The sequence below is a fragment of the Molossus molossus genome, unplaced genomic scaffold (assembly GCF_014108415.1).
Source record: "Molossus molossus isolate mMolMol1 unplaced genomic scaffold, mMolMol1.p scaffold_m16_p_8, whole genome shotgun sequence".
NCBI classification, from domain to species: Eukaryota; Metazoa; Chordata; class Mammalia; order Chiroptera; family Molossidae; genus Molossus; species Molossus molossus.
Window position 1 is genome coordinate 69,272,767 of NW_023425402.1, and position 25,477 is coordinate 69,298,243.

The 25,477-nt window shown below is 39.5% G+C and overlaps 1 protein-coding gene across 1 annotated transcript in view; it reads right to left on the reverse strand.

Annotated features, from left to right (window-relative positions):
* The window catches only part of LAMA4 (laminin subunit alpha 4), a 141,364-nt gene that overhangs the window by 73,909 nt on the left and 41,978 nt on the right, over positions 1 to 25,477 (reverse strand). Inside the window, exons 3-6 of the mRNA XM_036249053.1 lie at positions 22,380 to 22,504; positions 16,418 to 16,498; positions 5,850 to 6,064; positions 3,319 to 3,414 (exon numbers count right to left, since the gene is read on the reverse strand). Coding sequence (XP_036104946.1) covers positions 3,319 to 3,414; positions 5,850 to 6,064; positions 16,418 to 16,498; positions 22,380 to 22,504 — 517 coding nt within the window. The remainder of the gene's footprint in view (positions 1 to 3,318; positions 3,415 to 5,849; positions 6,065 to 16,417; positions 16,499 to 22,379; positions 22,505 to 25,477) is intronic.

Below are 25,477 nucleotides of genomic sequence, written 5' to 3' on the forward strand. Positions count from 1 at the left end.
GGGACTCAGAGGTCGAGATACTTTTGTTTGAGGGAGGGAATACCTGATGTTAAAAATATGTTAATAATATTTAAATCACTCTACTTAAAGGTAAATACTAGTTACTTTTTTTTTTTTATATTAAATGTATTGGAATGTATTGATTCATAGGGTCATTTAGGTTTTAGGTTTACATTTCTATGAGATATAATATATATATTGCATTGTGTGTCTACCACTCAAAGTCAAATCATCTTCTAACACCATATATTTGGCCTCCTTTACTCTTTAGTACCCTCCATCCAGTTCCCTCTAGTAACCACCATGTTGTTGTCTGTCTGTGTCTGTGAGTTTCAGTTTTATATCCCACAAAGGAGTACAATCATATGGTTCTTAGCTTTCCCTGACTGCCTTATTTCGCTTAGCACAATATTCCAAGATCCATCCATGTTGTTGCAAATGACAGTATTTTATCTTTTCTTATGGCTGAGTAGTATTCCATTGTATATATGTACCACATCTTCTTTATCCAATCCTCATCAAAGGATGCTTTGGTTGTATCTATGTCTTGGCCACAATGAATAATGCTGCAATGAGCATAGGGGTGCATATATCTTTGGGAATAAATGTTTTCGAGTTTTTTGGGTAGATATTTAGAAGAGGGATTGCTGGGTCGTATGGAAACTCTATCCTTGATTTTTTTTTAGGAACCCCCATATTGTTTTCCATAGTGGCTGTACCACTTTACATTCCCACCAACAGTGAATAAGAATTCTTTATACTCTGCAACCTCTCAAACACTTGTTATTACCTGTTTTGTCGATCATAGTCACTCTTATAGGTGTAAGATGGTATCTCATTATATTTTTGATTTGCATTTCTCAGTAGCTAGTGAAGTTGATCACCTTTTCATATATCTGTTGGTCATTTGTATGTCTACTTGGGAGAGGTGTCTGTTCAGGCCCTCTGCCCATTTTTTAATTGGCTTGTTTGTTTGTTTGGTGTTGAACTGTACGAGCTCTTTATATATTTTGGACATTAACTGCTTGTTGGAGCTGTTGTTTGCAAATATCATCTCCCATTCGGTTGGTTGCCTTCTTATTTTGTTGTAGGTTTGTTTTGCTGTGCAGAAGCTTCTTAGTTTGATATAGTCCCATTAGTTTATATTTTGCCTTTACTTCCCTTGATTTTGGGGTTGAATTCATAAAATGTTTTCTACAACCAAGGTCCATAAGTTTAGTACTTATGTTTTCTTCTATGTACTTTATTGTTTCAGGTCTTTGATCCATTTTGATTTAATTTTTGTACAAGGGGAAAAGCTATAATCTAGTTTCATTCTTTTGCATGTGGCTTTCCAATTCTCCCAGTACCATTTATTGAAGAAGCTTTCTTTTCTCCATTGTGTGTTTTTGGCCTCTTGGTCAAAAATTATTTGTCTGTGTACCTGTGGTTTTATTTCTGAGCTCTCAATTCTGTTCCACTGGTCTGTGTGTCTGTTCTTCTGCCAATACCATGCTGCTTTGATTTTCATATCTCTGTAGTATAATTCGAAGTCAGGTAGTGTGATACCTCCAGCTTCAGGGTATTTTGTGGTTTCATACAACTCTGACAATTTTTTGCTCTATTTCTTTAAAAAATGACATTGGGATTTTGATGGGGATTGCATTAATTCTATATAGTGCTTTGGGTAATATGGCCATTTTAACTATGTTACTTCTTCCAATCCATGAACACAGACTATCTTTCCATTTCATTGTGTCTTTTGCAATCTTTTTAAATAATGCTTTGTAGTTTTCAGTATAGAGGGTCTTCACATCCTTTGTTAAGTTTATTCCTAGGTATTTTGCTCTTTTTGTTGTAGTTGCAAAAGAAATTTTTTTCATTTCTTTTTTTGAAGTTTCATTGTTAGTATATAGAAAAGCAGTGGATTTTTATATATTGATTTTGTATCCTGCAACTTTACTGTATTTGTTTATTGGTTCAAATAGTTTTTTGGTAGTGTTTTTAGGGTTTTCTATATATAGAATCATGTCATCTGCAAAAAGTGACACTTTTATTTCTTCCCAATTTGGATGCCTTTTATTTCTTTTTCTTGCCTGATTTCTCTGGCTAGGACTTCTATAACTGTGTTAAACAAAAGTGGTGAGAGTGGGCATCCTTGTCTTGTTCCTGATTTTAGAGGAAAAGCTTTCAGTTTTTCACCATAGTATACTATTGGCTGAGTGTTTGTCATATATGGCCTTTATTATGTTGAGGCACTTCTGTACCGATTTTATTGAGTGTTTTAATCATAAATGGATGTTGTATCTTATCAAATGCCTTTTCTGCATCTATTAATAAGATCATATGATTTTTATTCTTTGTTTTGTTAATGTGGTGTAGTACATCGATCAATTGACATATGTTTAATCCTCCTTGTGCCTCTGGAATAAACCCACTTGATCATGGTGTTATTATTTTTTAATGTATTGTATTTGATTTGCTAGTATTTTGTTTAGGGCTTTTGCATCTATATTCATCAGAGATGTTGGTCTGTAGTTTTCTTTTCCAGTGTTATACTTGCCAAGTTTTGGTATCAGGGTTATGCTGGCCTCATAAAATGCATTAGGAAGTATTGCCTTTTCTTCAGTTTTTTTGGGAGAGTTAGCTACTTTCTTGATAGAAGGCTTTCTAAAGCAAAGCTTTTCTTAAATCTTTCTAAGAATCAATCAGGGACTATTTTAGACTAAGGGCTTGAAGGATGCTTGAAAAGTCATTAAGACCAGTTGTGGGAATTTGTTTTGAAATGTTTCAGCAGGTCCTTGCACCATAAGGACCACTCATGATTTGATTGATACGAGTGACAGAAAAATCCAGGAAATGAAGACAGCAGCTTCTTTTCATAAGGCCTAAATATTTTACTTCTGGTGCCACTTCAGATTTGGAGTGATTTGGGAAAAGCCACTGAAATCTCTTGGTATCTCAGTTTTCCCAGAGTTGTAAAGCATCATATCTGGTGACCTGAAGAGAAAAAGGAGCTAAGATAAATTCTGTCATTAGGAATTGCATTTCTGAATTTGCCTTTACCTACTAGGTAAGATGCTAAACTCAAGACCTGATAAGATACGTTTTGTAAAGTAGAACTGTTTAAATGTAAATCACCTATTTGCAAATTAGAATCAAGAAAACAACTGAATGCTTTTTGTTTGGGGTACATTTGGTTGAGGCACAGACAGGGTTAAAGCCAGGGGTGAAACTCCTGGGCAGTTTCTAGAGAGAGGGTATCGCATAGCTCTGCTAATCCTACACCTGCAGCACATTAGAAAGAGGGGTTAGTCAATCATGTACTGTTATTTTTACTTATGGTTGGGCAGTCCGTGCCTGTAGGGGGTTCAAAACCTTCTTCCAAGCATTCTCCGGTTACACTGTCACATGGGCCTCCCCCACAACTGCACACTGTGGGAAACAAAAACAAGAGATTAGGGATTCATTTCTTAGGGCTTAAACTATGGCAATGTACTCACGGTTTCTAGAAATGTTGGTATATAATTACTCACTGGGGATTAATTATAGTCTCTGATATAGAGATTGTGCCCCTCACTCAATTAAGCCCCAGCCCAGTGAGATTTTCAAAGATGACCCTCAGGCAAAAGCAAATTTAATTTTTCTAGGACTCCTCTCCCAATTTTGGGGGGATTCTAACATAACTGCTTCAGTCCAGAAAGATCCTGGTAAATTTCACAAGATACAAGATCATCATGGAGCTCATTCATTATTCAATTGGAATCTGAAAGCCAGCCTTGCATTGCAGACTGATTCTCCAGTTTAATCCAACTGCGGGGTTGATCATTGCCAGGTGTGAGGGAGGAGCAGTCCAGTGAGGAGGCCCAAGAGCAAATCTTGGCTTCCACAGTGCTTGACCCTTGGCAAGGCTGACTCTAAACCTCCAAATGATAGCTATCAGTGTGATGGCTCGGAATAATGTCGTGGAAAAAATTAGGGACATATTTACATAAATTTAGAGAGCCCATTATTCATCTACTGAGGGTTTTCAAGAAAGTCATTTGGAAAAAACAAAAACAAAATCCCCATTTTATCAGACTGTTCATTTTCCACTGAGTTTCAGAGTAGAACTTAATTTGTAATATTTAAAAAGAAATTTCTAAACTATCCATGCCAACAATAAGCTGAAATAGAATTGTGAATTTTCCCCACCTCTTAACTTTCTTTAAAGAAAAACCATAAAAAATTTAACTTTCAGGGGAAATGCATTTATCACATTTCAGCTGCTTAATGTTTCACAAAATATAGATTTATTAAATAATTCGGCAAGATTATGCTTTATTGCTTTCAACATTAGCTTCTTTTCAAAGAGTGATCTGCTTCTACCTAGTTTAAGTTGAGTAAATATTTTGAGAATCAGAACATTCATCAATGTCTAAAGCATTGGTTTTGCCAGCTCTCTCTCTTTTTTTAAAATTTTTACCCAAGGATATGTTTTTATTGATTTTATTTTTTTTTTAGGAAAGAGAGAGAAACATCTATGTGAGAGAGAAACATTAATCAGTCGCCTACCGTATGTACCCCCACTAGATTGAACCTACAACCTAGGTGTATGCCTTGACCAGAAATTGAACCTACAACCTTTTGGTGTACGGGATGACACTTCAACCAACTGAGTCACTGGCCAGGGCTACCAGCACTCCTTCTGATGCCTGCTTTTCGTGTTCAGTTTGGCTGGACACAGAGCTCTCTCCTTGTATCATTTTCAGTATTAAGCCTCTGTGTACTTTGTTTTCTTGTAGACATGTTTACTTCTATTGTGACTTGTGCACATGACATGTGTTTCCTTCTCAATATTAAACTTTTCACTTAAAAATCTTTTTTAAGTGAAAAAAGATTCCCACTGATAGCCAACAGATTAGAAAGAGATTTTTTGTTGTTGTTGATCATCACCCAAGGATATTTTCCACACCCCTTCAGTCCATGGGCCGACATTCTAACAGCTGAGTCAAGCTGGTCAAGGGCATGTCCCTGGGTTGCAGGTTTGATCCCCAACCCTGGTCAGGGTTGTGTAGGAGGCAACCAATTGAATGTGTTTCTCTCTTTCTCTCTTTCTCTCTCTCTCTCTCCCTCCTTCCCTTTCACTCTATCTAAAAATCAGTGGGAAAATATCCTTGGGTGATGGTCAACACAACAAAAAATCTCTTTCTAATCTGTTGGCTATCAGTGGGACTTTTTTGATGAGAGGATTTCCAATAGGAGTGTGCCACCAGAGTACAATACCGCTTCCTCCCCTCAAAGTCATGAAAGAGTAAGAAACATTCAGTCTCAAACTTCCTTTATTCCTAGAGGAAGGCAATTTAGCTTTACCTCTGATGAGCTTCACTCTATGTGGCCAATGGATTACAAAAATTATGAATAAAATGAATATATTTTAGTCTAACTGAAGTCAATCTTGTACTCTACCTGGGACATTTGCTCTGACCATTTGAGGAAACTGGGGCATGATTAAGCTCTACTTGCTCACCTATTTCACTGAAATGTCAGTTTTACCAAACATAACTGAAAAACGGGATTTAGTTTCCAAAACAAGAAAGTGATGTGAACCATGAAAGTTTTCATTCAGAATTCTGGCCAATCATAGGCTATCCCTGGAAGTCTGATTTTATTCTTTGATCAAAGTTGGAGGGATATAAGAGAGTAAGGCAAAAGTTCATTTGTGTCAGTGTCTCATGGTTCATGAGCTAAGTGACATTCATAGTCTTGATAATATCTACCCCTGATGAATTTGGGATGCATCTTACTTGTGATATTTTCCCAAGGTAAATTCATCTAAATCCAGTATACACATTGGCCAGATGGCTGTCTTAGGAGTTACAGTACTGTACCTGCACAGTTCTTGGCTATCCTGGCATCCCCATAGTAGCCAGGAGCGCAGCGTTCACACTTGAATCCAGTGGTGTTACGTAAGCAATTCCTACACTGGCCAGTGACCTCATCACAATCTTCAAAAATCAGGTTAGGATCTGAATTTCCACTGCAGTCACATTTCTTACAGGTGTTTCCAATAAGCAAGGGGTTTCCATAGTAACCAGGAGCACATCTGCAGGGAAATCATATGTTAAAAATTTAGCTGACAACTGGGAGGTAGGCCACACAGGCCTGGCATTCTGAGGTTGAGAGGCTACTTTGGTTTTCCAGGCTCACATAGCCAGGAAGTCACAGTGCAAGACCCAGACCTTCTGACCCTCATGTTGTTTCCTTCACTCCACCCTGGACCACACTGCTGCTGCTATAAATGAATGAGTGAACTCATCCAACAGAGGGACAATTCATGTTGATATTATGCAAGGCTCAGAGAGACAGGAAGAGGAAAAACACATAGCCTATACACTGAAAGAACAGGAAACAAGTTAAGCATAATTATACATAATATTGTGAACTCTAGAAATCTGGGTCTACGATAAAGATGAGAATGAATTTAAGTCGCACATAACCTACAAAGAGATGTCCCCAAGAGAAAATGTTTAATGAATTTTGTTATTCATGCTCATTCATGTCTTTGAAGCTTTAATTTATAGCCCTCTGGTCCCCAAGCCAGCATAAATCATTCCTTTATGAAACGTGGTTGGATTGGATTTGTAACCTTTGTTACAGTTCACCAAACAGAGAATATTAGACTCGGGCTCACTGGAATGGCACTCAGATCTGCCACCTTATGTGCAGCTGGGAATGAAAAGACTTGCTCAAGCTCACAGAAGTCAGATGCCAGTTATTTTCTTTTCTCTGTTTAATTCCACTACATTTGATCTCTATAGGTTGTCCCCTGGTCAGGACAATCCCAGAGTGCACAGTTTGGCAAGGCCAGCAAAGGTTGGATGGATTTCAGTCACCACTCTCCACCTGGGCTAGGCTGGGTCATGAAGGGCTCAGCCAGCATGACCATAGGAACCAGCTGTGCCCCCATAACAAATGCAGTTAAGTGCCTGGCCTCTGTAGGCTCAGAGATCTAAAACATTCAGAAGAATGGCTGCCTAGGCTCCAACTCTGTTTATCTGTGGTACTCTCAGCTCTGCCCTCTGCTCTGCCTCCATGTTGCCTTCCCTCAGTCACAAGATGGCTGTCAGAACTAAGAGCATGACCTGCTCTTCATTCACCTGCAAATGAAAAGAATGCCTCCCCATAACCCTCAAACAAGAGGCCTCAGCTGCACTCCAATGGAATCACTCCTGAGTCGATCCATTTTGAACAGGACAACGCCAGGCACTGATTGGCTCAGGTTTAGGTTATCTGAACAATTCACTACAGCAAGGTAGAAAGTGATTTATAGCAGTGTTTCTCAACAAAAGTATCATGAGCATTTGGACCAGGATACTTCTTAGCTGTGTGATCGTGGTGCATCTCTCTGCAGTACATTTGGCATGTCTGGCACCACCCATCATTTGTCAGCTGTGCACTCCAGTTGTTGGGGTGACTGAAGGCACCCACATTAGTCATATCCAGACACTCCTGCATCTGGAAGGCCGGAGAGACTGAATAGGCTGTAACACACCGGGGAGGGGTGGTTTCTTAAAAGCAAAGTCCAGTCCTATTAGGAAGATGGGAAATGTGAACAAATTCCGGGAAAGCAAACCACAAATATTTACTACACTTTTTTTCTAGGTGGGAAAGAAGATAAAAGGAAGAACATATTTTGGTAATAGGTTCAGGGGCAACTCTGCCAAATGTACTGCAGTGAGATGCACCCTGAGCACACAGCTAAGAATTATCCTGGTCCAAATGCTCATGATACTTTTGTTGAGAAACACTGGTATAAATCACCTTCCGCCTTGCTGTAGGGAATTGTTCACATAACCTAAACCCGAGCCGATCAGAGCCAGGCATTGAAGTGTAGCTAAGGGCTCTTGTTTGAAGGTTCTGCCTTTCTCTATTTTCCCCTAAGGTGCCCTGTGGGCCAGCAGAGGCCCTGCTGTGAGTGGTGGGATTGCGGGCGCCAGTGAAGAGCCAGCTGCTGTTTGGAGCCTGTCAACTGTTGCCAGATTGCAGCCTTGCGGGGATGAAAGACCTGTGATGCCAGATCTTCCTATTTTTAAAGAAAAAAGTTAAAATTTGGATTTATATTGGCTTCAGATTGAAGGATGGAATGGGGAGACCGAGGTGGGGTGTGGAGGGCCTGGGCCAGGGCATTGCCCTTGAGAATAGAAGGAAGGGAGGACTTTCCAAGGAAATCAGTAAGGCCTGGCCAGTAGTAGTCAGACACCACCTTTATCAAATAATAAAATCATGATTCAGAACATTTGAAAAACAGAGAAATTAAAAAAAAAAATCACACCTGCAATCCCAAGTCCCTAATGGAATCATTGCTCAACATTTTAGTACCATCTTCTGGCCTTTATTCGTGTCCCAGTTTTATGGTATAGTTGCAATGATGGTGTGTGTTCAATCTTTACACCCTTGACTTACCTTGTATCCCATAGCTTCACTTAGATGAGTTTAATATTCTCAATCACATATCAGAATCTCAATCACAGTGGAAACCTACTTTAAATTACTTTGAGTTTCAAGAATATATTTTGGTGATAGGTTCAAGAGCAACTCTGAAGTCACAGTCTAAACTTCAAACCTACAGATTTTACAGACTCACATAGCTAGGTTTCTTACTCATAAGTCCCTAAAACCCCCTACTTTTACAGATAAAAAAACTAGAGTATGGAGAAGCTAAATGATTTGTTCATTGTTACAGGGCTCAAAGCTATTATGGGACTCCAAATTTAATTCTCACTCTACTCCACAACTCTGGAATTAATAAACTAAGTGATTAATCAGTTAATGATTACAGCAATTGATAGTTAAATGATATCAATGCACCCAATTCCTAACTTCAAAGAGGCAGCAAGAAAAGCTATAAAAGGATTAGCAGTTGGATTCAGAGTCAGTATTAAAGTTCTGGTCCCCAACAGATTAGCCCCATTTGTTTTTTCTTCCATAACCTCATTTCTTTTTTTTATTAATTAATTAGTTTATTTTTGTTACAGATGTTTCTCCTTTACCCCCACTGATAACCCCTCCTCCTCCCTCCCTGCCCTGTCCCAGCTTTGTCCATGTCTATTGTTCATGCATACATGCATATAAATTCTGTGGTTTATCTCTTCCCCACCACACCCTCTTCTGGGGATTGTCAGTCTGTATCCCACTTCGACGTCTATGGGACTACCCCATTCTTCAGACTGTTATGGTCATTATATTCCACAAATAAGTGAGATCATATGATACTTGTCTTTCTCTGTTTGCCTTGTTTCACTTGGGATAATACTTTCTAGGTCCCTCCATGTCGTCTCAAAGGATAAGAGATCTTTCTTACAGCTGCATAGTACTCCATTGTGTATATGTACCACAGCTTTTTTATCCATTCATCTACTGATGGACATTTGGGCTGTTTCCAGATCTTAGCTATTGTAAATAGTGCTGCTACAAACATGGGGGTACATATATTCTTTCTGATTGGTGTTTCAGGCTTCTCAGGGTATATTCCTAGAAGTGGGATCACTGGGTCAAATGAAAGTTCAAATTTTAATTTTTTGAGGTAACACCATATTGTTTTCCATAGTGGCTGCACCAGTCTGCATTCCCACCAGCAGTGTACTAGAGTCCCCTTTTCTTCACACCCTCGCCAGCACTTGTTGTTGGCGGCCATTCTGACAGGTGTGAGGTGATACCTCATTGTTGTTTTAATTTGCATCTCTCTGATGATTAGTGATGATGAGCATTTCTTCATATGTCTCTTAGCCATTTGTATGTCCTGTTTGGAGAGGTGTCTATTTAGTTCCGCTGCCCATTTTTTAATTGGGTTCTTTGTCTTCCTTTTGTAGAGTTGTATGAACACTCTCTATATATTGGAAATTAACCCCTTATCTGATATTAACATTGGCAATTATGCTCTCCCATATATAGTGGGTTGCCTTTCCCTTTTGGTGATTGTTGCTTTTGCTGTGCAGAAGCTTTTGAGTTTGATGTAGTCCCATGTGTTCATTTTCTCCTTTGCTTCTGTTGCCTTAGGTTACATATCAGTGAAAATTCTGCTGCATATGATGTCTGAAATTTTGTTGCCTACATTTTCTTCTAGGATTTTTATGGATTCATGAGTCACATTTAAGTCTTTTATCCATTTTGAGTTTATTCTTGTGTATGGTGTAAGTTGATGGTCTAGTTTCATTTTTTTGGCATGTAACTGTCCAATTTTCCCAACACCATTTATTAAAGAGGCTGTCCTTACTCCACTGTATGCTCTTGCCACCTTTGTCAAATATTAATTGAGCATATTGCCTTGGGTTCATTTCTGAGTTCTCATGAAAGAACTGGTCTATATGCCTGTTCTTGTGCCAGTACTAGGCTGTTTTGATTACAGTGGCTTTGTAGTATAACCTGAAATCTGGTAATGTGATCCCTCCAACTTTGTTCGTCTTTTTCAAGATTGCTGTGGCTATTCGAGGTCTTTTTGGTTTAATATGAACTTTTGAAGTATTTGTTCTAGTTCTGTGAAGTATGTCGTTTGTATTTTGATGGGGATTGCATTGAATCTACAGATTGCTTTGGGTAGTATGGACATTTTAATGATGTTAATTCTTCCAATCCATGAACAACATAACCTCATTTCTAATTTTATTAGTGACTTGATTCACTCAGGGGAAATGAAAAAACTGTGGAATATGAAATTTGTCATTTCAGTTAGTGATTATATTATTGGGGCAACATGGAAAACAAAAGAGTGATTTGTGGAAATCAAACTAAATTTTTACCAATAATTATTGTTTTGGGAATTTTTGGAGCTTTTTTTCCTGTCCTTGGCTTTTCTCTGAGGGACATACAGGTGCCAGTGAATGCCTCTATCAAGGATGCCAAAACTCACAGGTGGCACAGAAGGCTTTCTCTGTAGCTGTCATTGGGACTAAATCAGATGAAGAGAAAACAGTGCCTGTTGCATAGTAGGTGCCATATAAATGCCCTCTACTTCTCTACCACTGAGCCACACTGGCTGCGCTACATGGTGCCTTTTAAAGGAACATTAAAAATGTTGTTGTTTTAGTATAAACAACAACAACAAAAGTATTACTAAAACAGATATAACTGAGTTCCTACCATGGGCCAGGTACTGTGATGGATGAAAAATGACTGAAGAAATAAATAAGATGCTACCTCTGTTGAAAAACTCACAGTTTAATATTACAAACTTTTCAAAAATTGTGTGATTTTGGACCAACATCTTAACTTCCTCGTATCTCACTTTTTTCCTCAGTAAAAGGATAAAAATGGATCTCACAGAATTTTTTTTTAGGCTTAAATGCATCAGTGTATATGAAGTGCTCACCACAGTGCTCACAACAGTGCCTAACAGTAAGCACTTGTTAAATGTTTGTTATTATTTGTATCATTATCATCATAATACAACGTGGTAAGCTTCACAGTAGACCTAGTGGATCTGGGGAGCAGCAGGTCTAACATGTGGACTTTAAACTGTGGGAAAGGTGGGAAAGGACTCTGGGAAGCAGCCAGGGGCCAGAGCAGGCAAAGAAACATTGACCCTACTGTGAAGACAAGTGTGTTTGAGCTGTGTTACATGATACAGTAAGAGGCTCATGTTTTATGCTTTAGACAAGGGTTTCTCCAACTTGGATGTGGCATGAGTCCCTGTGAAACAAAAAGCATTTTTTTTTTTTATCCTCACCCGAGGACATTTTTTCATATTTTGTTCAAATAGAGTGGGAGGGAGAGAGATAAACATCGATGTGAAAGAGACTCATCGAGTAGTTGCCACCTGCACGACCCAACCAGGGCCGGGGACAAACTGCAACCGAGGTACATGTCCTTAGCGGGAACCAAACCTGGGTCTCTCTGGACCGCCGGCCGATGCTCTAACCACTGAGCAACCAGCCAGGGCCAAAAAGCATTTTTATAGAATACCTCTTCCAGTGTTCATTTCAATTATCTTTAATATATAAATATTTCAAACATAAGTGGGAACTTTTTATGTCTGTGGCTTTTAAACATCTTGAAAACCAAGATGAATTTTCTAAATAAAACACAAAACTGTAAAATTAATCAAATTCAAATTAAAAGTATTAATTCAAGACAACAGTTGATGTCTTGTTGCAAGTGACTAGCCACTTGTAATATGACACACTACAGGACTGAGTGCAGCATGCACGCCGTCATGTGCTGTGTGATGACGTCATGCCATTTGGCCTCCAGTTGACGATCATGTTACTGACACGCCATTGGCTGTTATTTTCTCCTCAGCTCTGAGGAAGATCTCCTTTTATTGTAAAATGACACAGAAAGTCCAGAACATGTTCAATTAACATTTTAAAATCAAGAATATCATTTAAATTAAATGCAAAATTAATATTCACTGAGAATCCATAAAATTCCACCAATATTTTAAAGGATACCAGGGTCCTTGAGCCGCAGTTGGAGCAACACTGATTTTTATTATGCGAGTGTGGTACTGAAGGTGACATACAGCAGTAGTTCACAAAGCGAGAGGACTGGTGACAGAATCCAATGAGCGGTCAAAATACGGGTGTCCAGGCCTCACCCCTAGAGGTCCTTTTCCATGCAGCAGGGATGGAAAGGTTTTGAGGCAGGCTCAGAAACCCAAAGGTTTTCAGGAGATACTTACACACAGTCAGGTTTGAAAACCATCCCTTGATTAAATAATCTCTAAGTACAAGCGCACCCTAAGTGTTCTTGGTTTGGACTCATTTTTATTTTTGTTTGAAACTGATACCCATACAAATCAGCTGCATATTTTGAAAAGATCTTGTAGACAAATCCAAGTTCACAAATACATTGAGAGCATAGATTAGACGGGATTTAACTGGGACAACTTCACAGCTTGGCTGTTAAACTCAAAACAGAAACCCCCTCTCAGGTCCAGAGTCAAACATAAATCAAAAGCAGCTGAGACCACCTTTTTTTTTTTTGCATTTATCTTCACACAGAGAGGGAGGGGGATGGGGGGAAGAGAGAGAGAAACATTGATGTGACAGAAACACACCGACCGGCCGCCACCCACACGACCCCAACCAGGGCCAGGGACAAACTGCAACAGAGGTACGTGCCCTTAGCGGGAACAGAACCCGGGACTCTCTGGTCTGCAGGACAACGCTCTAACCACTGGGCAAACTGGCCAGAGCTGAAATCACCTCACCTTTTTTTCTGATGATCCAGCAACTCCATGGGAAAGAAATTGCTCCTTCCACTACACTCTTGAATAATCTTTGCTTGGTTTCCTTTTTAATTTTTAATTTAATTAACTTATTTATTTTTGTTACAGATGTTTCTCCCTTTTCTCCCACTGATACTAGGTTTCCTATTTAGCGTTTTCTTTTTCCTGCCTTGTAATGGATGGTTTTCAGGTTTGTCGCCTCCCCTAGCTTTGACTCTCACCTAGGATAATAAATCATGTCTCAGATGTTTCTGCATCTCTATCCATTCTGTCAAACTGCTGTGTGGTCATTTCCATTTTTAAGGGGAATTCCCCTGGATTGCAAGGTAAAGTTTTGATGTAAAAGACCTTAGTACATTCTCTTTAGAACTGTGGGGTGTGAGGGAAGGTGGAAAGAGAAGGGGGGGAGAAGAGAAAGTTGCTCAGAGTGATCCTGCCCTGTTGTAGGTGACAGGCCTTAGAAGGGACATTGCTCTCAGCATCTTCCCAGGTGTGGCCTCCTGTGTAAGGGAATTTGGTACTAGATTGACAATTTTTCTCCTGCATATCAGAGACTCATCTAATTCATTAATTGTCAACATTTAAAATAGGAAGACATTTGGGAAAAGCAGTATGGGGACAGGGAAAGAGTCCAGAGTTTTTTTAAATCCTCACCAGAGGATATATATATATTTATTGACTTATTCTTTAGAGAGAGAGGAAAAGGGGTAGGGGGTGAGAAACATCAATGTGAAAGAGAAACATCAATCAGTTGCCCCCCCCCCCCCAACCATATGCATGCCCCAACTTGGGATCAAACCAGCAACAGCAACCTAAGTATGTGCCCTGACTGGGAATGGAAGCCCCACCTTTTGGTGTACTGGACGACACTCCAGTCAACTGAGCCATCTGGCCTGAGCAAGAGTCCAGAGTGTTAAGCCGAACTACAAATCCTGGTTTCCCCACATAGCAATAATGTGACTTCAGACAAGACCCATCACCTCCCTTACCCTCTGTTTCCTCGTCTACCAAATGACAAAATACAACCTCCTGTCAGAGTGGTCATGAGGCTGAGAGATGAGGAATGTAAAGTAATGCGTTCACAGGACACCATCAATAGAGGGCATTATTCACTCCAAAGCCACACTTTCTAGCTAAGGAAACTGAGATTCAGGGAAATGAGCCAGCATGTCCCAGACACACATTATGCCAGTGGTGGAAACTGGACAATGGCCACAAAGACTCATACTGTCACCAGTTAGTTTTTACTGAGCCTTTATTAAGTGCCAGGTGCCATACTTAAAACTTGACAGTATCACCTCACAATAGTCTTATAAGGTGGATGTTTTCATTTTCTCCATTCTGGAAATGCGGAAATAACTTACAGGTGAAAATAACTTGCCCAGGGGGATCACAAAGGGCTAGAGATGGGATACAAACTCAGCCAGGCTATCTGCTTCCACTTTCCAAACTAGCGCCTCTTCTCCATCCTATTCATCCAGGTCCATCATAAGTACCAAATCCGACCCAGCCTTACTGGGTAATGGCAGGTCCCAGGAACCACTGATATGGGCTGGGGAATTTATCATCCAAGATCCTACATTTCAGGTGGGCATGCTGTCCTATGCCAGGTCCCCCATGATTGCAGATAGAACCGTTAGCTGCACCCTTGTGTGATTTTGCAGGCCTGAGCTCTGGGGGCTGAGATTACTTCATTTCTGGGAGGCCTTGCATTAAATTAGCAGGGACCTATTTAAGGCCATTAGTTCCCCTCACAGGAGCCATTGAACACCCATTCTCTGGTAATACAGCTCAATCCTTATCAGAATAAACTGAGTTTAACCTCAGACACTGGCAAGAAGAAAACTCCATCCCTGGCTGATTAACAACCCTCTCAGACCACAAACTGAGCCAGAAAATGAGTTAATCAAGTGCCTCATATTCCTGGGTCTCCAAGTAAGGAAATACAGAATGAGTGTGTCACCAACATTTATCAACCAAAGGTTATATGATCCTCTGTAAAGAATGAAATTCACACGGGCCCTCAGCTTTTACTTTCCCTCTTCCTTTATAGCAAAAAAAGGGGAAAAAAATCCCACAATCCTATAGGGAAAGAATTATCCACATTTTATACATTTAATAATCATAATAGCAATGACCTCCAAGTATAGAGATTTTCTCTGTGCTAGACATTGTGGCTTTTCATAAAAGAATTGCAGAACTACTTTTTGAAAGATGGAGGGTGTTTTCTTTGGAAGTGGGATGGCTTATAGTTTAAGATTTACGTTTTGATCTCGAGGCTGAGGGAGTCCCATTCAGGGTGGCCGGGAGTGTGCTATTGTGAGGTGAGCACACTGTAGAAGCAGGACTAGCTGTTACACTGGTCCTTCCTGACCCTTCCTCTGTCTCTGTGGCACCACATATCATTTTGCTGCCTAAACACAATGATGAGGCCCATGTTAATGGCATTTCTGTTGAAAATTAGAAAACCACTCAATGACATTATTTTAGTGAAAGCCATTTTACTATAGAAAACTGTGAGCAGCTGACAGGTGGGGAGAATGGGAAATGTCTTGCCAGGAAATCATTAGTGGGAAGCCTCTTATCCTTAGTTGCCAAGGCCTTTCTTAATTGAGCAGAGCCAGAGCAACTAAAAAAAAAAAGACTTAGGTGTAAATACCGAACAGGGATTCAGAAAATACAAACTGTCATGGAATTTGTTTGTTTTTCAGGGGAAGAACAAGTTAAACAATAGATTTGTGCTTTTCTCAATGTATTTTAATGGATTGCTCTGATAGAAGACTTATTTTTCCATTTTCAATTTTATTTCAGTGCATTTCAATGTATTTTCAATTTATTGCTCTAATAGAGAGTTGGACTTACTTTTTATTTACCGAGGAAGACTCACTCTCCATTATTTGTGCTATAGGTTCTCAATGATGGAGAGAGAAGGGAGTGTCACCAAAACCATCCAGACAGTGTTTTTAAAATACACAAACTCACCTCTTCTTTCCATGTCCCTTTACCCAGCGTGGCCCTGGCCTGGGCCCCTAGGAAACATACTGTATATTAGTATCTGGGGCATGGGATTAGGAAAGCCTCCCATGGGGTTCTGAAATGCTATCCCCTACTCCTTCCTCTCAACCATCCACTTCAGGGTCTGTCGAAGGGGAGCAAGGCAGAGCTTATGAGTGCAAGAAACAGAAAGCCTCCTTTGACCCACACAGAAGATAGTACATTTTATTAGCCTACCTTTCACAGTTAGGTCCAGCATAGTTTTCTTTACAAATACACCGAACAGCTCCGCTCTTCCTGTAGCAGGATTCTGCAAAACTAGAATTGCAAGGGAATATTAGAACTCAGTTACATAAATCACCGAAGAGATCATCTTCAAATGGGTGTGGTCATTTGCTTTATTGAAATCAAATCCTTTTTCTTTCGGGAAAGTTTAGACCAGCAGGTTCAGACAGAAAATGCCACTCCATTTGTGAAACCGTTTTTCAGGTTTACCTTACTTATTTTTTCATAGAGGCATTTCATTATTTTTACTTGAAGCAGTGGAAATTTCAGAAAACCATGTATGTATGTCTAAAACACACATTTCAAAGGCAGATAAAATAGCCAAATTGTGCCTGCAATGTTAGATTTATATGAGAATTTCCTCTGACTCCCATCACGTTCAGCATATAAATGGAAAGTTCCCCTTTCTTTCTTCCCTTGATCTCTTCCACTCTTCAAGGTTCTAAGCCAATTCTAAACTATGCTCTATGATCTTCACAGAACCTTACTTTTTTTTAATGTGTACTGTGAAGATTGGGATTAAAAGATGGAAGGACTGGTTTAGTTTATCGAAGTCACAAAGCAAGTCCTCAAGCAACAGGTCCCTCAGCAAAAGGGCTCTAGTCCATGGACCCCCTCTTTTAATTCTTCATCTTCTTTTTTTTTTTTAAGATAATAAAAATTAGGATCTTCAGAAAAGTAATAAAAATATTTAGTTCAGCAGAATAAATAACCAACTTAATTATTAAGGCAGGGAAAGTGAAATATTACTTTGCACATGTTTGGAAAATTCTACATTGACACATGAACCCACCCATCTGAGGTAGGTATGAAAAGTTTTAAAGACTCTTAAATTAGTTTTGGTCTAGGTACTATACAATCAATGGAGCATATTTGCTGTTCTCTCATTCTTGCATGTAAAAGCAATTTTACCCTAATGGGCTTTTGGAGGAAAGAGAATGGATGTATTTCCTTTCTTTAAAGACATTTATAAAATCAAGTCAGAAAATAATATGTGCCTCCCAGTGAAAGGTAATACCTATAATTTATTTTCTCTAGCAGTTTGATTAAAAACATTCCCATGAAATTACATTTCTTTGGCCTGTACTCTATATTTTGCTTATTCTTATTCCTTAGCCTACTTAAAGGAACACCCTAGGTTAAGAGTTCAGAACATGAACAAAAACCTCACGCATGTTTCTTTGAAGATATTTCTCCCAGCAGCCTGCCTACTGCTGGAAGGACTGAAACATCTGCCAGTGTCTGAAGTCGTCTGCCTTGAGCTAACGTCCTGCTGTTTCAAACAGATGACATTTTCCTTAATTGGAGCCATTACCATAGTCTGGCCAACCCCAAAAATAAATAAATGAATTCTGTGCAAATGGTCCTTGGGAATATCTGCGTGACCATTGGTTTCTGTAGTGGGAGACTCAGAGGCAACACCAGCCACTGAGGGTTCCTTTTTTGTTTTCCATCAGCATTGATTGTTTGTATTTTTCTCAGAGGAATGTCTGTCTTGGCCAGGGAAATGAAAACACGGCGCCTTTCTCAGCCCGCGCTAACAACGATGGCGCCCTTTCCGAGAGGAAAGAAGCCGTTTGCTTTTGGAAAACCCTCAGGGAACTTAAAGAAAAATAGACTCGGCACTGTTTGTTTGCTAAACCCCCTCAGACATTATTTCCTTGCTTTCTGATGTGGCTATTGTAACTAGAAATCCAAACCCTGGGTCAGTAGGCTCAAATAGCAGATCTCTGAAAGTATAATTTAGATTCCATACTTGGTGCCTTTCTGAGCTCAAATCAAAGTCCTGGTAGTTTCGTTTTTACAGAAGTAGAAATATGAATTTCTAAAAAGCTGAAAGAAGCAACGGTGTATTTGATGTTTGATAACATGTTTGATTAGTGCTTGAGATCAATTAACTAAGTCAATAATAAGGCCAGATCAAAGGCTAGAACTTCATAGGGTCCAGGCAAATTTATCCTGTTTTATGATCACAAACTACCTCTGCAATCCCATTTTTGTTGCCAGTTTTTTCCCCCAAGGGATTCAGGAAGTAGAACTATTGCCACTACAAAGAAAGCAGGTCTCTCACACCCTTCCCCATTCCTCCACATTCCACATATGTTCTTTACTCATAGGTGGTGTCTTTTTGCTTTTGTGTTAATTTTCAGAAGGATTTTCAACCTCAAATCCGTACTTGGAGACTTCAGTTTTCATGTCTGTGAACAAGTTCCTAATTGCAGAGCACATTTCCCATTTCCTAAGACCTTCAATTGCTCTTTGAAACTGGGATACACACACACACACACACACACACACACACACACACACAGAGAGAGAGAGAGAGAGAGAGAGAGACACACACACACACACATGGGTGGAAATGATGATCCTTGATGCCTATGGACATTTTTTCTTTTTCAAGGTAAAAAGGTGATTACCCAATTGGCAAGTTTCTGATTCAGTTATTTAAAAGAATTAACAGCCTTCAGAATAGCTTTTTAATCAATTGAAATACTGGATAATCTTGCCTCAAAGAGACGGGTCATTTGCTGTAGGAGTTTCATAATACTGCTGTATTTTGACCTATCTTAATGAAAGCAGGACTTTTTGACTGTTTCATTTACTGATGTGACCAGCAACTGGTACTGGTTGGCACATAAGTGCTCGATAGATATCTGTTGATTGCATGTAGACAGAACTACTCAGTCCATAGAAATGAGGTTCCAAAAGTCTTTTATTTCAAGACATTAATGTCAGATCATTTAGATTAAAAAATCTTGTCATAGGAATGGGATAAAAAGTCAGCCTGGTGGGTTTGGCTCAGCGGTCAGAGCATTGGCCCGTGGACCAAAGAGTCTCGGGTTTGATTCCTGGTCAAGGGCGTAGGCTGCGGTTTGGTCCCTGAAGACAACAAATCAATGTGTTTCTCTCACGTGGATCTCTCTCTCTCCCCTTCCCTCTCTCCCTCCCTCCCATTCTATCTGAAGATAAATGGAAAAAATATCCTTGGGTGAGGATTTCCAACAAAAAAAAACATGCAAAAGTCAGACAATACAATTAGCATTTGAGACTGCCTTTCTAATTCATCTGTTAATTTCTAAAGAAACTGCAGCTCAAAGCTTATAAACCTGTTTTGAGTAGTTAATGCTATATAACATCTTTGTTTACATGGGCAAATGAGTAAAATCTGTTCTTAGGAAGTTAGAGGTAACTATATTTATCAACATAGTAAGAGAGTAACATGTGAAACATGTCATCAGATATGGTTAAGACTAATGTTTGAGAACAGAATATTAATGAACAATAAAACAATATACCTAGATGAGGTGAAGAGAGCTCATAAATCAGGACACATTTGAATGGAAATAACAGAACATTTAATGTTGGAGTTTTCTACTCTTACTCTCAATACCATCCATTTTGTACACATAATTAATACCATCAGACATGAAAAATCACAAAGCAAGGGCTTAGGCAGTTTAATGATTTCTAAAGAAAGATGAGGCTATAAAATATCTGACTTCTTCACTGACTGTCAGACCCTCAGAGGATTTGAACAAATCACAAGCTATGAGGTAAAATGTTATTGGATATTGGTATTCAATTAAGGTAAAAAAATTAGGCAGATATTTTGATTGTCATCTTTTTTTAAGAAAGTGTATGTGTGTGGCAGGTATTTAGGCCTTTTTAGTTATTTTATATGCATTGTTTAATCTTAAATTTTTTTTTTCTTTACTGATTTTAGAGAGAAAGGAAGGGAGAGGGAGAGAGAGATAGAAACATCATTGAGAGAGAACATTGATTGGCCACCTCCTGCATGCCCCCCAGAATTGGCCCACAACCTTGGCATGTGCCCTGACCAGGAATCAAACTGGTGACCTCTTGGTACATGGGTCGATGCTCAGTCACTGAGCTAAACCAGCTGGACTTTTTACTTTACTCTTCACAATAGCTAGCAACTAAATATTACATCCAAACCCTTAGAACAGTGCCTGACATAGAGTAAGCAGAATATAAATGTTAGAAAAAATATTAAGTATGTGTTTACTAAAGCCAACATCAACCATAGACCTTTTCATGGATAAGGTATTAACCCAAATGGTCCACACATTATCCTAGTCCAACACTATGAGGCAAATCTTGATACCAACTTTGATTTACTAAGGAAAAACTTGAGATCCAGAGCCGCTAAAGGAATCAATGAATGGAACAAAGATCTGAATCTAGTCTCCTTGACCCCAAATCCCATGGAAAATGAGACTTTATCTGAGATCATACAGCCATTATTGACCAGAGCACAAATATTAACCTACTTTTATTACTCTGTCTACTTGAAGTATAATAATAATAATAATAATAATATATTTTTGTTTGTTTGTTTGTTTATATCCGGGGTTCTTAGCACAGAACTCCTAAAATCCTTAGAATTTCAAGACCGTCTTTTGTCATTCATAATAAATTTCTTTCAACCATATCAGAGTTCCTGATAATGAAGTGACTCTCTTTTTTAAAAAAAAAAAATTAATTAATTTTTGTTACAGATGTTTCTCCTTTCCCCCCCAGACACCCTCCTCCCTATCCTGCCCCCCCCCCACCCCAAGCATTGTTGTCTATGTCCATTGGTTACACATATATGCAAAGTGACTCTTGATGAGCTCCTGCATAGCTTCTGGAGGGAGGCTGGTCTGCCAGAGGAACCAACCACACAATTAGAGGGTTGATACTTTCAACCCCATCCCTCCCCAAACCTCAAAGGAGGGGAGAGGAGCTACAGATTGAATTTAATCACCAATCATCTAATCAATCATGACTATGTAATGAAACTTCAATAAAGCTCTTCAGCAGCAAGGGTTGAGGAGCTTCTGGGCTGGTGAACACAATGATATTCTGAAAAGGTGGTATCCCTGGAGAGTAAGTACACAGAAGCTCTGGTCCTTCCCATCTCCTGATCCATACCCTGTCCCACAAATCTTTTCTGTTGGGCTGTTTTTCAGTTGTACCCCTTATAATAAAACTTGATTTTCTGAGTTCTGTGAGTCTTTCTAGAGAATTACTGAACCTAAGTGGGGTTGAGAGGGAGCCCTTAATTTTTAGTTAGCTGGAAAGAAATGTGAAAAGGCTGGTTTCTGAAGTGGGACTGAGCCCTTAACCTCTGGGGTTTGCACTAACTCTGGGTAGTTAATGTCAGAATGGAATTGATTGTAGAACACTAATTTGGTATCAGAGAACTGAAGAATTGGTTGATATTTGGAAAACCAAACACCACTACACCATTTTAATTCTATATTTTGTCATTTTTAAGCCATTAAAATGGCTAGTTGTGACTTTACTACTGGATTTATACAAATTAGGTACCTGAAAAAAAAATCCATTATTTCTATTAAGATGTATGTCTATTCTCTTTAACTTCTCACTTAGGTCAAAACATAGCCAGTGGTGAAAATTCATTTTCTTGGAGATCTTTTATGAAGTGATTAGCCTAAAGCATGCATTCTGCTTGTGTTATAATTCTGATTGAAAAGCTCATTTGGCTGCAACATGTAGGGAAATACCTGCTCTGTCAGAGTCGAAAGAAACACTACTACTGAAAATATTGGATTATAATTAATCTGTTGGCATTACCAGTTGTGATCTCTCTAGGTCAGATGGTAGCCAAGAATAAAGGAGACTAGCTTTGCTTATAAAACTTGGGAGACTTTATTAACTTTGTGATGCATCCCAATATTTTGGGAATGGAGTCATCACCTGTACTGCAAATGCTTAAGCTTCCCTGAAAGTGTGTTTAGGCTAGAGACCTTTCCTGTATCTTTTCCAGTCTCACCTCAACATGAATTACTCAGTTTTGAGTATGAAAAAATATTAGAACTCTGGATAGAGACACAAAAGGAGGAGTAATAAGCAGTAGAACACACCATCTTCTCTCAGGACTTACTTGGCCATGTATGGTAGAGGACAGGGGCAGGGCTGGCAGAACCGGGGGGGTCCCCTGATGGAATCTCCGATATAACCATCTAGACATTTCTCACAGTGCTCTCCTGTCGTATTCCGCTGGCAGTGCTGTAAGATCAAAGACAGGTAAATTGACAAGGACACAAAAGAAATTTTATAGACATAAATCTGGAAATCAAGTGTTACTTCTAGCAAAGGGAATGTCAGGTTTGACAGAATAGATGGTATACAATAGTCTTTGTCATCACAAAGAAGCCACATTGTCCCAGTCAGTGCTAGAAAGTACACACAATGATGCACGACTTCATCCTGGATTTCTGTGCGTACATTAGCAGCCTGATACTCTCTTTAGAGTTTGTGTGCTTATTTCAATTCAGAATGATAATCAGAATGATAAAAATCTGGATGTTGTAGAAGTGTCAGCTTACAAACTTGGAATGAATATGAAATAAAAAAATAAAATTTTCCTGGTGCTCACAATTGTGGAAACAATTTAAGGATTTATGGACTTGGAAGAACAAAATGTGTCATACTGAAGCATAAATGGAGTAGAAGGTAGATAAAGAATATTCTGCTAATGGGTTAGTGTCATGGATAGTGACATGAAATAAATAATAAGCTGGTTTATTTGTATGGTTTATCCATTTGTTGTGAGGGTAATTAGAAAAAACACACACACACAAAACAGACTGATTCTTCTGCCTAGATGCCTGTTCATCATTCAGGATCTTTTTACCTGGTCTCAGAACTTCCAGGAATTCCTCCCCGATGCTCTCCTGCTGCTGTCACTACCCACAATGTATTGTTATCACTGTACTGCTGTCAACTTGAATGGAGTAGGTATTCATAGCTTTTTGCCCAGTTGATGAATTGACTTCTGACTAGTACTCCATAAGAGATAGTGATGCTAGTTCACTGGTAGTTTTCTCCAACTGGACTGGCCTGGCTTGCACAAAGGAATGCCGTTAACATTATGATATCTTCATCTTTCATTCACCAGAGTGTTTAAAGGTTGAATAGGGTTAGAATCAGAATGCCATTGGAAAGACACTCTCTTGTTTAAACAATTCCCTTAGTAAAACGTATGCACAGAGCTTCAACAAACCAACTTTTCCCAAACAGTGCTCTATGAGGAAGCTTGGGGAAAGCAAGATGGAGCCATAGGAGGCTGAACTCTGAACTCTTGTCTTTATGTTCTATGTTGAGGTTGAAAATAAAGTAATAGCAAGGCCCTGCTGTAAATATTTTACATAGATTAATTTAATTCTCACAATAATTCTAAGGAAAGTTATATCCCTCCCCTATTTTACATATGAAGAGATAGACGCACAGAGAAGTTAAGTACATTTCCCAGTGTCATGCAGTTGGTGGGTGGCAAAAGTGACATTCAAGTTTAGGCAATCTGGCTCCAGAGGCTAGGCTGCTCATTCCCACATTATACTGCTTCTCCAGTGTGTTAGAGAAGAGGCTCCTTTCCCAGGGTCCCCAAATGACTGCATGAGAAGGTGTCAGACTATTTTGTGAATAGTTTGGGCTTCAAAGAAACTCTGAAAAATAAAGTCTGATGTGCAGACAACATGATGTTAGCATAGTTCCCTCACAGTTCTTAGTATTGTGTCTTGTGCTAAGTCAGTTGTCAGGAAAAAATGAAAGAAAGAGAGGCAAAGGTTGAATTAGTCAATTGGTGTCTGGAGCAAATAAAGGAAATTAACATGCACCCAAAGCCAGCCAAAAACTAGTAGCAATCTCTTATCCCAGGGAAAACCAATGAGCCTTGCCCAACTACTGGGAATCTAAGCCATAAGCAATCTGGCAGGGCTACTTGTAGACTGGGGTCAAATTTGTCTGAGTCCTTGTTGGACAGATGAAGCCCATCTGTGCAGGCCATTCTTCACGCCTGGAAAGCCTATTAAGCTGCAAAATGAGCTAATTCCCAATTATGTCCCCTTATGGCTCAACAGATGCTTTGGATTCCTTGTCAGGGCTCTATTTCTGCCATGGCAGCCACGGGGAGCAATTACCCTCAAGGGCAAAGCCGCCAAATCTCTCCAAGCTCTAAATGCTCAGAGTGCAAGCTGACTCTCCTCATCTGCCTCCTTTTAAAGGGTTTGTAATGAAATTCCCTAAAAGGCATTGATGCACTGTCCGGGACATGAACAGAGAGAGTACTGGAAAACAGGACTAGCACTTCCATTTTCTAGTTGGTTGACTCTGAACATGTCACTTGACTTTTCTGGGTCTCTATTCTCTATCTGTAAAGTGAGGGGGTAGACTAGATGGCCTATAAGCTTTCCTGTAGCTCTGAAAGTCTTTTACTACGATATTGCAAATATCCCATTACCTTTAATGCTCTGCCATATAAAAAAAAACCCCAGCAAACAAAAATGACAACAATCAGTAAGTAGGTTGTTGGAGGGGAAGAGTTATTTTTAAATAAAACTGACCTCACTTAAAAATGAAAAAGTGCCCTGGCCGGTTTGGCTCAGCAGTTAGAGCATCAGCCTGCGGTCCGGAGAGACCCGGATTCGGTTCCCGCTAAGGGCATGTACCTCGGTTGCAGTTTGTCCCCGGCCCTGGTTGGTCGTGCGGGTGGCAGCCACTCGATGTGTCCCTTTCACATCGATGTTTCCTTCTCTCTCTCTTCCCCTCTCTCCCTCCCACTCTGTCTGTACAAAAAATGGAAAAATGTCCTCGGATGAGGATTAAAAAAAAAAAAAAAATGAAAAAGTATTCTGAATCTTTGGCCAATGGTTAAGAAAGTTACTCTCTAGACAATTGATTGCAGCTTAGCATTATGAATGACATTTGGATCCCAGCTGTGTCTACTTTGCATGAAAAGTGGTGTCCCTTACTGACTTGGCCACAGCATAATGTAGGAAGAAGGCCTGAAGGATCAGGTTAGCCTTGGTATGGTTTGTCACATGCTTTGTGCAAGACTATAGTCTATCTAGATCCATGTTTCTTGAAGTATGCCTAGGGAGATGAAGACTATTTTCATAATAATACTAAGATTTTATTTACTTTGGCACTCTAGTTTTCTCATGTGTGTAAGGTGGACTTCTCCTGAGGCTACAAAACAGG